Source organism: Centropristis striata, chromosome 10 (assembly GCF_030273125.1).
Source record: "Centropristis striata isolate RG_2023a ecotype Rhode Island chromosome 10, C.striata_1.0, whole genome shotgun sequence".
Lineage (NCBI taxonomy): Eukaryota > Metazoa > Chordata > Actinopteri > Perciformes > Serranidae > Centropristis > Centropristis striata.
The window spans coordinates 35,697,861-35,711,035 of NC_081526.1; the positions used below are offsets into that span (position 1 = coordinate 35,697,861).

The following is a 13,175-nucleotide window of genomic DNA, read 5'->3' on the forward strand; positions in this document are numbered from 1 at the left end:
GATGCTGCGTTCATCTGTGTGTGAATGAATTCCCAATGGTGGCAGGTGGGACCGTTTAGGGTAGCCTCTGCCACCAGTATGAATGTGTGTGTGAAAGGGTGAATGAGCGCAGTCTGTAGTGTAAATAGTGGTCGCAAAGCGACTAGAGAAGCGTTATATAAGTGCAGGTCCATTAACCATTCCATTCTACCATTGTTGTATACTCTGAAATAAGAAAAAGTCAAAGAGGTTATATATCACAAACTCAGTTATGAACTGAATTCATTAGCAGAAATATTATATTTCCTGTTTCATGATCTTGAAAAGAGGACATCATGCAGCTTTTTAAACATTGTTCACACTCAAACCGCAAATATCAATAACAGGCCTTTTGTTGAGTAAGAAAACAATAATCAGTGAAGAAGAGTGCCTGAAGCATCAGTGGAAATTAATGTAGATCCTTTCCCCTCTACTCTGCTTACTGCGCCACCATGGCCCCTCACAGACCTGCTCTATATGCCTCAGAGTTTGGCCCACATTGGGTAAAGATAGAGGTCCTTTTTCCATTACCCAACAATACGCTAACAATACTCCCTGGCTGAACACAACCTGCTTCCCCTCCCTGAGTCACCTGACAATTGTCAGAACTTCCTTGAGGCCAACAGAAGTCTTTCTCAGTGGCCTTCTCCAACCCTCTCCAGTACAGCTTTCTAAGGTTGGCTTGAGTGACCTCGCACAATCCGGTTTTGAACATGACCCATTTCGATTCCACACCCCCAACTTTCAGTGGCATACATGACAATTGTCTCTGGAGATATGACGCCCCTACGTTGTTTCATTTACCCCCTGATCCGACTCTTCATCAGATGGTGACCAGATGACAGCACTGCTCTCCTCTTCACTTAATATTTGATGATATTATCACAAAGTTGATCACTGAACATTGCCCCAAAGTATTTTGGTTCCAAGCTCACTTTTGACGAGTGTTTTTTATGGCCAATTTGTGACAAATTTTCCTGAATCAGAGTATGACCTCAGACCTGCACTGAGACAGTTAACACCTCCAAGCCGGAGGCCATGGCCCTGATTTCACCTCCCGCACAAGCTCTGGTTCATTCCCCCACAAAGACCCTCCACTCCCAGAGAGCCGGTGTAGGATACCAGGGTCCAACACACATGGGTTCCCAAGTGTTTCGCCTACTGCCCAGCTGACAACTCACCAAGCGGCAATGCCTATCTCTGCAGGTTGTGGGCCCATAGTTGGATGGCCCCATGTAATGCTTTCGGGTGGCCCTACTTGGAATAGAAATTCTACAATTCTACAATGTCATTTAGCTGACGCTTTTATCCAAATCGACGTACAAGTGAGAGTAATACAACACAAGCAAGGATGAAGTCAAGAAACATAGCAAGAGTAAGTGCCGTGGGTTAAGTTCGAGTCCATTACGACACAAGTGCTTTATAGGTCATGCTGTCCAGTTACGGTTGTACAGAGTGAATGATGCTAACCACTTCTATGCAAAGAACTCCAAAATCTTTCAACTTTTACAACATATACATAGTAGTTATAAGAAGAGTTCCAAATTGAGCACGCACACACACACACACACACACACACTCATATTTTGTTAAGCTTGTGCTATCTTTTGAGTGGATGACCTTTGGCCAACCTTTTCTATGCAAAGTGTTTCAAATTTTTAGTTTAATCATTTATAAGGTAAGTTAAAAACTTAAAGTCAGTAAGTTTTTCTGACTGAGCAAAGCAAGCGGGGAACTTCAATCTCTATGGAGAGAAAAGCTGCAGCCGAGGTGTGGAGGAAGGAGGTGTGAGCAGAGAGGAAAGAGATAAACAGTTGTATGACAGGAAGCTTTGGTCAGAAAGCTGGCAGAGTGCAGCAGCTTCTCCTCTATGGTGATGGAGACTTTGGAGGAAACTGAACTCTGCTTCCCACAACTCCTGAACACCTCCTGCAGGAAACAAATAATTCCTCACTATGAGGCCATGCTGATTTACATTGTGCTGTCTTCTATCTCTGTGCTCACTGCAACTCTTAACCTGCTGGTCATCATCTCTATCTCCCACTTCAAGTAGACAAATATTTGTATTTATTTATGAAATGGTAGAAAGTAATAACAAGTATCACTTAATATCAAGCTGTGAGGAAAACAAACAGTACATACAATTATTTTTTTGCATTAAATTCTCTGTGTCTGTTTTTATCTGAATGACTATGGATACTAATATTAATGATGAATATATTGTTGGTCTTCCTCTCCAGGCAGCTCCACACTCCCACCAACCTCCTCCTCCTCTCTCTGGCTGTCTCTGATTTCTTCATTGGCCTCCTCATGTTGCTTCAAATTATGCTTATGGATGGCTGCTGGTACCTAGGTGACCTCATGTGTGCTGTGTATCAGTATCTAGGATACGTTATTGCTTCTGCCGCAGTAGGGACCATGGTGCTCATATCAGTTGACCGATATGTGGCTATTTGTGAGCCTCTGCATTACTCTACTAAAGTCACAAAAAAAAGAGTTCAAGTCTGCATTTGTCTGTGTTGGATATGTTCTGTAATCTTTCAAAGTCTGGTTCTGAAAGATATCCTGAAACAACCAGGCTGGTATCACTCTTGCATCGGAGAGTGTGTATTTTATGTAAACTACATTGGTGGAATTGCAGATCTTTTGTTTTCATTTATTTTTCCCATTACTGTCATTGTTATTCTGTATATGAGAGTGTTTGTGGTGGCTGTGTCTCAGGCTCGTGCCATGAGGTCTCAAATTGCAGCTGTCCCACTCCAGCAAGTGAAAGTAACTGCTAAAAAATCTGAGCTGAAAGCAGCCAGGACTATTGGTGTTCTTTTAGTTGTGTTTCTAGTATGTCTTTGCCCATTTTATTGTGTTGCTCTCACAGGCCAAGATAACTTGCTTAATGCTTCATCTGCTGCATTTTTTATATGTTTGTATTACTTTAACTCCTGTCTGAACCCTCTGATCTATGCCTTTTTTTACCCCTGGTTCAGAAAATCTATGAAGCTGATTGTTACACTAAAGATTCTGCAGACTGACTCCTGTGAGGCCAACATACTGTAGAGACACTGCATGGTGCCTGAAAGAAGACACTTGGCACTGAAAGGAAAATGTACTTGGATAAATGTCTTTTTTGATTAATAGATGGTAAACTATGGGTGATGTATGTGAACCCCTTTGAAATAACCTAGTTTTCTTAATTAATTGGCCTTAAAATGTGATCTGATCTCTATCTAGGTTCCAAGTATAGACAAACACAATGTGCTTAATCTAATACCACACAAACAATTATAATATTTAATGTCTTCATTGAACACATCCATTAAACATTCATAGTGCTGATGGATGAAGTAACTGAACCCTTTGATTTAATAACTAGTCAAACCAACATCAACCAATCTCTTCCAGTAGCTGCTGATCAGACCTGCACAACTTTTCATTCTTCCTGACAGAACTGCTTCAATCAGCCATAATCTTCGATGTCTGGTGTGAACGGCTCTCTTGAGGTCAGTCCACAGCATCTCTGTTGGGATCAGATCTGGGCTCTGACTGGGCCTCTCCAAAAGGCTTCTTTTTTATGAAGCCATTCTGTAGTAGATTTACTTTGATGTTTAGGGTCATTGTCCTGCTGCATCACCTAACCTCGACTGAGCTTCAGCTGGCAGACATCCACCCTGAAATTATCCTGTAGAATACCTTGGTAAACTTGGGAATTAATTTCCGTAGGCACATCAAAAATCATACGATTGAGATCTATGAACACAAACCAGGACCCCTGTGCCACTGACTGTTGGAGATTTGCACAACAACATACATAACACTAAAATTTGCAGAACTTTTTAAAACATGTTAAACCCCCTTAGGTATAGAATGAGTTCGAACCCCCCATCCTTGTTCAGAATTCTGCTTTTCATCTCTCACCACAGACATTATGATCACACAGACAGTGGGTGTATGCCAAAATATGCAGGTTCTCACAGTTTAAAAAGAGTGTAAAGATGGTTAGCATATGTATGTAATTGTTAATAAAAATGATTCATTATTTTTGAGTAATTTGATTTAATCATCAAATTTAATTATTTAATCATTTAATCATTTAATTACTAAACTATCAACTTGGAACTCTGATGAATAATTTACTGAATATAACCATAATTACTATCATTGCACAGAAGAGGTTGGCTTCATCCACTCTTGTTCAACCTTAAATAGTGTGTCTTGCAACTTCAGTTTTTTGCTTGCTTCTGTTCATTTGAAGCAGTGGAGAGGCCCTCTATTCTGGTCTCTGGCTGTAGTAGTGAACCTTGTGTTCACTTATCCATTTTGAGGCACAAAGCAGTCTGGAGGGGAGTAGGCTCTATGGCTGCAGGATTTCTTATCTCTTGAGGACTCTTGCAGGAGGCTTTAAACCTGAAGTACAGGAGGAGAGGGAAGAGGGGAGGGGGGCTCTGGCCTCTGGAAGGACTTTTAGCAAGTAGACCAAAATGAATATACTGATATTAATATTGCACGGTTATGAACAATTGGCAACTGTACTATGCCCTGCATGTGGTACCACATATGTAATGAACATAGTGATACAAATAAATGATATGGATACTTCACAACAGGGCACCAAAATGTTGTAAATGCCTCACGCGGAGCATCATCTATTTTGTAAATGGCATTACCATGAATGCTATCCCTCATATGGGGAAATCAAATATGTAAGGGTTTATATGCCTCAAATCTGAGCAACACTGGTTTGGTTCTCATGATTCAAAAGTGTGGTTAGATGGCTATCCAAATTGTTAATAATTATCAGATATAATTATAGTGATAATTATAGTAATAAGTGATGACTTGATTTACTCCAAGTTATCTTGAGATGACACCACTGTATGAGAAAGATAGCTAGTTCAGCTGAATTAGTCTCATAAAGTTACAAAACTTTCTATTTGGAACAATGATTATTAATTAATTAATATAATCAAATTACCATATTCATATTGAGCAGTGTTTGAATGAATTTAAAATGCTTTTCATAGAATAGGTTGGCACATCACTCATACATGTACAACATTAAATGTACAACATGTGTATTCCAAAAAGTATTTATTCTAAAAAAAAAAAAAAAATACATGAAGCAGACAAAGCACACAATCTATAGAGTATAGAGATGTACACAGTCTAATTTAAGCAGATTAATTACAGTGTAAGGATGTGAAGAAAAGTGTGTGTGTGTGTGTGTGTGTGTGTGTGTGTGTGCGTGTGTGTGTGTGTGTGTGTGTGCGTGTGTGTGTGTGTATGTGTGAGTCAAGATGGCTCTGGAGGAAGAGTCGTAAAAACATATTGGTGTTGGGGGAAGAATGGCCTCTTCCTGCCTTGGAGGATAAGGAAGATGTATAGGCTTTTAATTTCTATGCAAAGCTTTTTGTCTGTTAAAAGACAATTTAAGTATATTGCATGTGCATTATTGTGCGAGAGCAAATTAATAAGTCGTTAGAGTTAGTGCATGTAAGACTCTTGTTTGTGTCAAGCAAGACTAACATGTAACATTCAACTTCAAGTGTACAGTGGCCCTGAAGTGAAAACCACACCAGCAATTCACACAACACACCAGCAATTTACACAACACGCCAGCAATTCACCACAACACGCCAGCAATTCAGCCGACATTGGGCGAGAGGCGGGGTACACCCTAGAAAGATCGGCAGACTATCACAGGGCTGACACACAGAGACAGGCAATCACGCTCTCATTCATACCAACGGACAATTTAAAGTCACCAATTAAACCTCTGTGTAAAGTCATAAAGTTGTGTCCTTAGCTAATGTTTTTACAATAGCAGTCTCATTGACAAAGTACTAACAAGTGTACATTTAAAGTTAGACAGTGGTGTTTAAATCCAATCTCAATTTAGGCTTTGACTCAACTCATAGGACAATGTCTGACTATCACTGAGTTAAAATGAACAAACCCAAGTTTGCCTAAGTAACTGCAAAAGAAAAAGAAAGGGCTGTAACTCATGGTGCTCATATCAGCTGATCGATACGTAGCTATTTCTGTGAGAAAGTAGGGAGGAGTCTGATGATGGTCATGGGCAGACAGTGGATGGTGGAGGGGGATAAACCCAATATGAATACTTGAAAGAGAGCTGCAGCCAGAGAGCTGCCAGTGTTCAGTAGCCTCTCCTCTCTCTGATGATGGAGACCCTGGAAGAAACTGAACTCTGCTTTCCACAACTGACCAACACTTCATGCAGGAAGATCCAGCGTTCTCACTTTGCAGCCATTCCTATTTACATTATATTGTCTTCAATCTCTCTGCTTACGGCAACTCTCAACCTGCTGGTCATCATATCCATTTCACACTTTAAGTGAATTGTGTTTTTTTGTTTTTCTTTTTATTGGCTGATATGATAATTTTCACAAAAAAATAATGATGTGTTTGTTTCTCTGTTGTCTCTCCAGGCAGCTCCACACTCCCACCAACCTCCTCCTCCTCTCTCTGGCTGTCTCAGATTTCTTCATTGGTCTCCTCATGTTAATTCAAATTATGCTCATAGACGGCTGCTGGTACCTAGGTGACCTCATGTGTGCTCTGGTTCTTGTTTTTGACTACATTATTTCTTCTGCCTCAGTCGGAAACATGGTGCTTATATCTGTTGATCGATATGTGGCTATTTGTGAGCCTCTGCATTACTCCACCAAAGTCACAGAAAAGAGAGTTCAAGTCTGCATTTATCTGTGTTGGATATGTTCTGTAATCTTTCACAGTCTGGTTATGAAAGATATCCTGAAACCACTTGGCCAGTATAACTCCTGCATCGGAGAGTGTGTATATTTGATTCACTACATTGCTGGAATTGCAGATCTTTTGTTAACATTCATTTTCCCCATTACTGCCATAATAGTGCTGTATATGAGAGTACTGGTGGTGGCTGTGTCTCAGGCTCGTGCCATGAGGTCTCAGATTGCAGCTGTCCCACTCAAGCAAGTGAAAGTAACCGCTAAAAAATCTGAGCTGAAAGCAGCCAGGACTATTGGTGTTCTTGTAGTTGTGTTTCTAGTATGTCTTTGCCCATTTTATTGTGTTGCTCTTACAGGCCAAGATAACTTGATGAATGCTTCATCTGCTGCGTTTTTTATATATTTGTATTACTTTAACTCCTGTCTGAACCCTCTGATCTATGCCCTTTTTTACCCCTGGTTCAGAAAATCTATTAAGCTGATTGTTACACTAAAGATCCTGCAGACTGACTCCTGTGAGGCCAACATACTGTAGAGACACTGCATGGTGCCTGAAAGAAGACACTTGGCACTGAAAGGAAAATGTACTTGGTTAAATGTCTTTTTCGATTAATAGATGGTAAACTATGGGTGATACGGAATTAATGAGGGACAAGAGGATATATGTGAACCCTTTGAAATTACCTTCATTAATTGGCATTAAAATGTGATCTGATCTCTATCTAGGTTCCAAGTATAGACAAACACAATGTGCTTAATCTAATACCACACAAACAATTATAATATTTAATGTCTTCATTGAACACATCCATTAAACATTCATAGTGCTGATGGATGAAGTAACTGAACCCTTTGATTTAATAACTAGTCAAACCAACATCAACCAATCTCTTCCAGTAGCTGCTGATCAGACCTGCACAACTTTTCATTCTTCCTGACAGAACTGCTTCAATCAGCCATAATCTTCGATGTCTGGTGTGAACGGCTCTCTTGAGGTCAGTCCACAGCATCTCTGTTGGGATCAGATCTGGGCTCTGACTGGGCCTCTCCAAAAGGCTTCTTTTTTATGAAGCCATTCTGTAGTAGATTTACTTTGATGTTTAGGGTCATTGTCCTGCTGCATCACCTAACCTCGACTGAGCTTCAGCTGGCAGACATCCACCCTGACATTATCCTGTAGAATACCTTGGTAAACTTGGGAATTAATTTCCGTAGGCACATCAAAAATCATACGATTGAGACCTATTAACACAAACCAGGACCCCTGTGCCACTGACTGTTGAAGATTTGCACAACAACATACATAACACTCAAATTTGCAGAACTTTTTAAAACTTGTTCAACCCCCTTAGGTATAGAATGAGTTAGAACCCCCCATCCTTGTTCAGAATTCTGCTTTTCATCTCTCACCACAGACATTATGATCACACAGGCAGTGAGTGTATGCCAAAATATGCAGGTTCTCACAGTTTAAAAAGAGTGTAAAGATGGTTAGCATATGTATGTAATTGTTAATAAAAATGATTCATTATTTTTGAGTAATTTGATTTAATTTGCGTTGAATCACCTCAGGGCACCACTTTGTAAAACAGAAAACATAGACAATTTAATCAAAACAGTCTCATTTAATTACTAAACTATCAACTTGGAACTCTGATGAATAATTTACTGAATATAACCATAATTACTATCATTGCACAGAAGAGGTTGGCTTCATCCACTCTTGTTCAACCTTAACCCTATAAAGCCTGAACCATGAAATAATTGCCAGAAAATTCAATTATTTTTAAAACCGAGTGCTTATTAACTTGCTGACGAATTTAAAAAAATAAATAAATTGCATATATGAATTCTAATTTGTATCATATTTGATACATCAGGTCTTTTTGTGCAATTTTTTGCTCACAGTTTGTTTTTCTTGAACTAACAAAAACATCAAACAACAACATTTTTAACTTTTCCTTTTTCCTCAAACATGCAAAATACATATTTTTTCCATATAACACAACATCATACATCTGCTGATATGAAGTTTTTTAATGCAGCAATGACTGATCCACTCGTGGAACCTGCATATCATTTTTGGTACATCTGGTATTTTTGTGCAATTTGTTGCTCAGTTTGTTTATCTTCAACACATGTATACATCAGGTTTTTGATGATGTAGAGGTCTCAAAAATAACTGTATCTAATATGATACACTTGGCTTTATAGGGTTAAATAGTGTGTCTTGCAACTTAAGTTTTTTGCTTGCTTCTGTTCATTTGAAGCAGTGGAGAGGCCCCTCTATTCTGGTCTCTGGCTGTAGTAGTGAACCTTGTGTTCACTTATCCATTTTGAGGCACAAAGCAGTCTGGAGGGGAGTAGGCTCTATGGCTGCAGGATTTCATATCTCTTGAGGACTATTGCAGGAGGCTTTAAACCTGAAGTACAGGAGGAGAGGGAAGAGGGGAGGGGGGCTCTGGCCTCTGGAAGGACTTTTAGCAAGTCGACCAAAATGAATATACTGATATTAATATTGCACGGTTATGAACAATTGGCAACTGTACTATGCCCTGCATGTGGTACCACATATGTAATGAACATTGTGATACAAATAAATGATATGGATACTTCACAACAGGGCACCAAAATGTTGTAAATGCCTCACGCGGAGCATCATCTATTTTGTAAATGGCATTACCATGAATGCTATCCCTCATATGGGGAAATCAAATATGTAAGGGTTTATATGCCTCAAATCTGAGCAACACTGGTTTGGTTCTCATGGTTCAAAAGTGTGGTTAGATGGCTATCCAAATTGTTAATAATTATCAGAAATAATTATAGTGATAATTATAGTAATAAGTGATGACTTGATTTACTCCAAGTTATCTCGAGATGACACCACTGTATGAGAAAGATAGCTAGTTCAGCTGAATTAGTCTCATAAAGTTACAAAACTTTCTATTTGGAACAATGATTATTAATTAATTAATATAATCAAATTACCATATTCATATTGAGCAGTGTTTGAATTAATTTAAAATGCTTTTCATAGAAGAGGTTGCCACATCACTCATACATGTACAACATTTAATGGACAACATGTGTATTCCAAAAAGTATTTATTCTAAAAAATACTACGTGAAGCAGACAAAGCACACAATCTATAGAGTAGAGAGATGTACACAGTCTAATTTAAGCAGATTAATTACAGTGTAAGGATGTGAAGAAAAGTGTGTGTGTGTGTGTATGTGTGAGTCAAGATATCTGGGCAGCGCATGGCTCTGGAGGACAAGTCGGAAAAACATATTGGTGTTGGGGGAAGAATGGCCTCTTCCTGCCTTGGAGGACAAGGAAGATGTATAGGCTTTTAATTTCTACACAAAGCTTTTTGTCTGTTAAAAGACAATTTTAAGTATATTGCATGTGCATTATTGTGCAAGAGCAAATTAATAAGTCGTTAGAGTTAGTGCATGTAAGACTCTACGTTTGTGTCAAGCAAGACTAACATGTAACATTCAACTTCAAGTGTACAGTGGCCCTGAAGTGAAAGCTACACCAGCAATTCACACAACACACCAGCAATTTACACAACACGGCAGCAATTCATCACAACACACCAGCAATTTACACAACACACCAGCAATTCACACAACACGCCAGCAATTCATCACAACACACCAGCAATTCATCACAACACACCAGCAATTCACCACAACACACCAGCAATTCACCACAATACGCCAGCAATTTACACAACACGCCAGCAATTCATCACAACACACCAGCAATTTACACAACACACCAGCAATTCACCCAACACGCCAGCAATTCATCACAACACGCCAGCAATTCATCACAACACGCCAGCAATTCATCACAATACACCAGCAATTCACCACAACACGCCAGCATTTCACCACAATACGCCAGCAATTCACACAACACGCCAGCAATTCACACAACACGCCAGCAATTCATCACAACACACCAGCAATTCATCACAACACACCAGCAATTCATCACAACGCCAGCAATTCAGCCGACATTGGGCGAGAGGCAGGGTACACCCTAGAAAGATCGCCAGACTATCACAGGGCTGACACATAGAGACAGGCAATCACGCTCTCATTCACACCAACGGACAATTTAAAGTCACCAATTAAACCTCTGTGTAAAGTCATAAAGTTGTGTCCTTAGCTAATGTTTTTACAATAGCAGTCTCATTGACAAAGTATTAACAAGTGTACATTTAAAGTTAGACAGTGGTGTTTAAATCCAATCTCAATTTAGGCTTTGACTCAACTAATAGGACAATGTCTGACTATCACTGAGTTAAAGTGAACAAACCCAAGTTTGCAAAAGAAAGGGCTGTAACTCATGGTGCTCATATCAGCTGATCGATACGTAGCTATTTCTGTGAGAAAGTAGGGAGGAGTCTGATGATGGTCATGGGCAGACAGTGGCTGGTGGAGGGGGATAAACCCAATATGAATACTTGAAAGAGAGCTGCAGCCAGAGAGCTGCCAGTGTTCAGTAGCCTCTCCTCTCTCTGATGATGGAGACCCTGGAAGAAACTGAACTCTGCTTTCCACAACTGACCAACACTTCATGCAGGAAGATCCAGCGTTCTCACTTTGCAGCCATTCCTATTTACATTATAATGTCTTCAATGTCTCTGCTCACGGCAACTCTCAACCTGCTGGTCATCATATCCATTTCACACTTTAAGTGAATTGCCCTTTTTTGTTTTTCTTTTTAATTGGCTGATATGATAATTTTCACAAAAAAATAATGATGTGTTTGTTTCTCTGTTGTCTCTCCAGGCAGCTCCACACCCCCACCAACCTCCTCCTCCTCTCTCTGGCTGTATCAGATTTCTTCATTGGCTTCCTCATCTTATTTCAAATTATGCTCATAGATGGCTGCTGGTACCTAGGTGACCTCATGTGTGCTCTGGTTCTTGTTTTTGACTACATTATTACTTCTGCCTCAGTCGGAAACATGGTGCTTATATCTGTTGATCGATATGTGGCTATTTGTGAGCCTCTGCATTACTCCACCAAAGTCACAGAAAAGAGAGTTCAAGTCTGCATTTACCTGTGTTGGATATGTTCTGTAATCTTTCACAGTCTGGTTATGAAAGATATCCTGAAACCACTTGGCCAGTATAACTCCTGCATCGGAGAGTGTGTACATTTGATTCACTACATTGCTGGAATTGCAGATCTTTTGTTAACATTCATTTTCCCCATTACTGCCATAATAGTGCTGTATATGAGAGTACTGGTGGTGGCTGTGTCTCAGGCTCGTGCCATGAGGTCTCAAATTGCAGCTGTCCCACTCCAGCGAGTGAAAGTAACTGCTAAAAAATCTGAGCTGAAAGCAGCCAGGACTATTGGTGTTCTTGTAGTCGTGTTTCTAGTATGTCTTTGTCCATTTTATTGTGTTGCTCTTACAGGCCAAGATAACTTGATGAATGCTTCATCTGCTGCGTTTTTTATATGTTTGTATTTATTTAACTCCTGTCTGAACCCTCTGATCTATGCCTTTTTTTTACCCCTGGTTCAGAAAATCTATTAAGCTGATTGTTACTCTAAAGATCCTGCAGACTGACTCCTGTGAGGCCAACATACTGTAGAGACACTGCATGGTACCTGAAAGAAGACACTTGGCACTGAAAGGAACATGTACATGGTTAAATGTCTTTTCTGATTAACAGATGGTAAACTATGGGTGATGTATGTGAACCCCTTTGAAATGACTTAGTTTTCTTCATTAATTGGCCTTAAAATGTGATCTGATCTCTATCTAGGTTCCAAGTATAGACAAACACAATGTGCTTAATCTAATACCACACAAACAATTATAATATTTAATTTCTTCATTGAACACATCCATTAAACATTCATAGTGCTGATGGATGAAGTAACCCTTTGATTTAATAACTAGTCAAACCAACATCAACCAATCTCTTCCAGTAGCTGCTGATCAGACCTGCATAACTTTTCATTCTTCCTGACAGAACTGTTTCAATCAGCCATAATCTTCGATGTCTGGTGTGAACGGCTCTCTTGAGGTCAGTCCACAGCATCTCTATTGGGATCAGATCTGGGCTCTGACATGGCCTCTCCAAAAGGCTTCTTTTTTATGAAGCCATTCTGTAGTAGATTTACTTTGATGTTTAGGGTCATTGTCCTGCTGCATCACCTAACCTCGACTGAGCTTCAGCTGGCAGACATCCACCCTGACATTATCCTGTAGAATACCTTGGTAAACTTGGGAATTAATTTCCGTAGGCACATCAAAAATCATACGATTGAGACCTATTAACACAAACCAGGACCCCTGTGCCACTGACTGTTGAAGATTTGCACAACAACATACATAACACTCAAATTTGCAGAACTTTTTAAAACTTGTTCAACCCCCTTAGGTATAGAATGAGTA

General features: G+C 39.7%; 3 protein-coding genes across 3 annotated transcripts; all 3 read left to right on the forward strand.

Annotated features, from left to right (window-relative positions):
* Positions 1–1,894: 1,894 nt before the first annotated feature.
* Positions 1,895–3,072, forward strand: LOC131979235 (trace amine-associated receptor 13c-like). The gene is made up of 2 exons (XM_059343175.1): positions 1,895–2,067; positions 2,259–3,072. The coding sequence occupies exons 1-2, from the start codon at positions 1,895–1,897 to the stop codon at positions 3,070–3,072; spliced, it is 987 nt and encodes a 328-aa protein (XP_059199158.1).
* Positions 3,073–6,194: 3,122 nt separating this feature from the next.
* Positions 6,195–7,275, forward strand: LOC131979234 (trace amine-associated receptor 13c-like). The gene is made up of 2 exons (XM_059343174.1): positions 6,195–6,367; positions 6,462–7,275. The coding sequence occupies exons 1-2, from the start codon at positions 6,195–6,197 to the stop codon at positions 7,273–7,275; spliced, it is 987 nt and encodes a 328-aa protein (XP_059199157.1).
* Positions 7,276–11,283: 4,008 nt separating this feature from the next.
* On the forward strand, positions 11,284–12,308 carry LOC131979416 (trace amine-associated receptor 1-like). Its single transcript, XM_059343385.1, has 2 exons — positions 11,284–11,456; positions 11,552–12,308. The coding sequence occupies exons 1-2, from the start codon at positions 11,284–11,286 to the stop codon at positions 12,306–12,308; spliced, it is 930 nt and encodes a 309-aa protein (XP_059199368.1).
* The last annotated feature ends 867 nt before the right edge of the window (positions 12,309–13,175 follow it).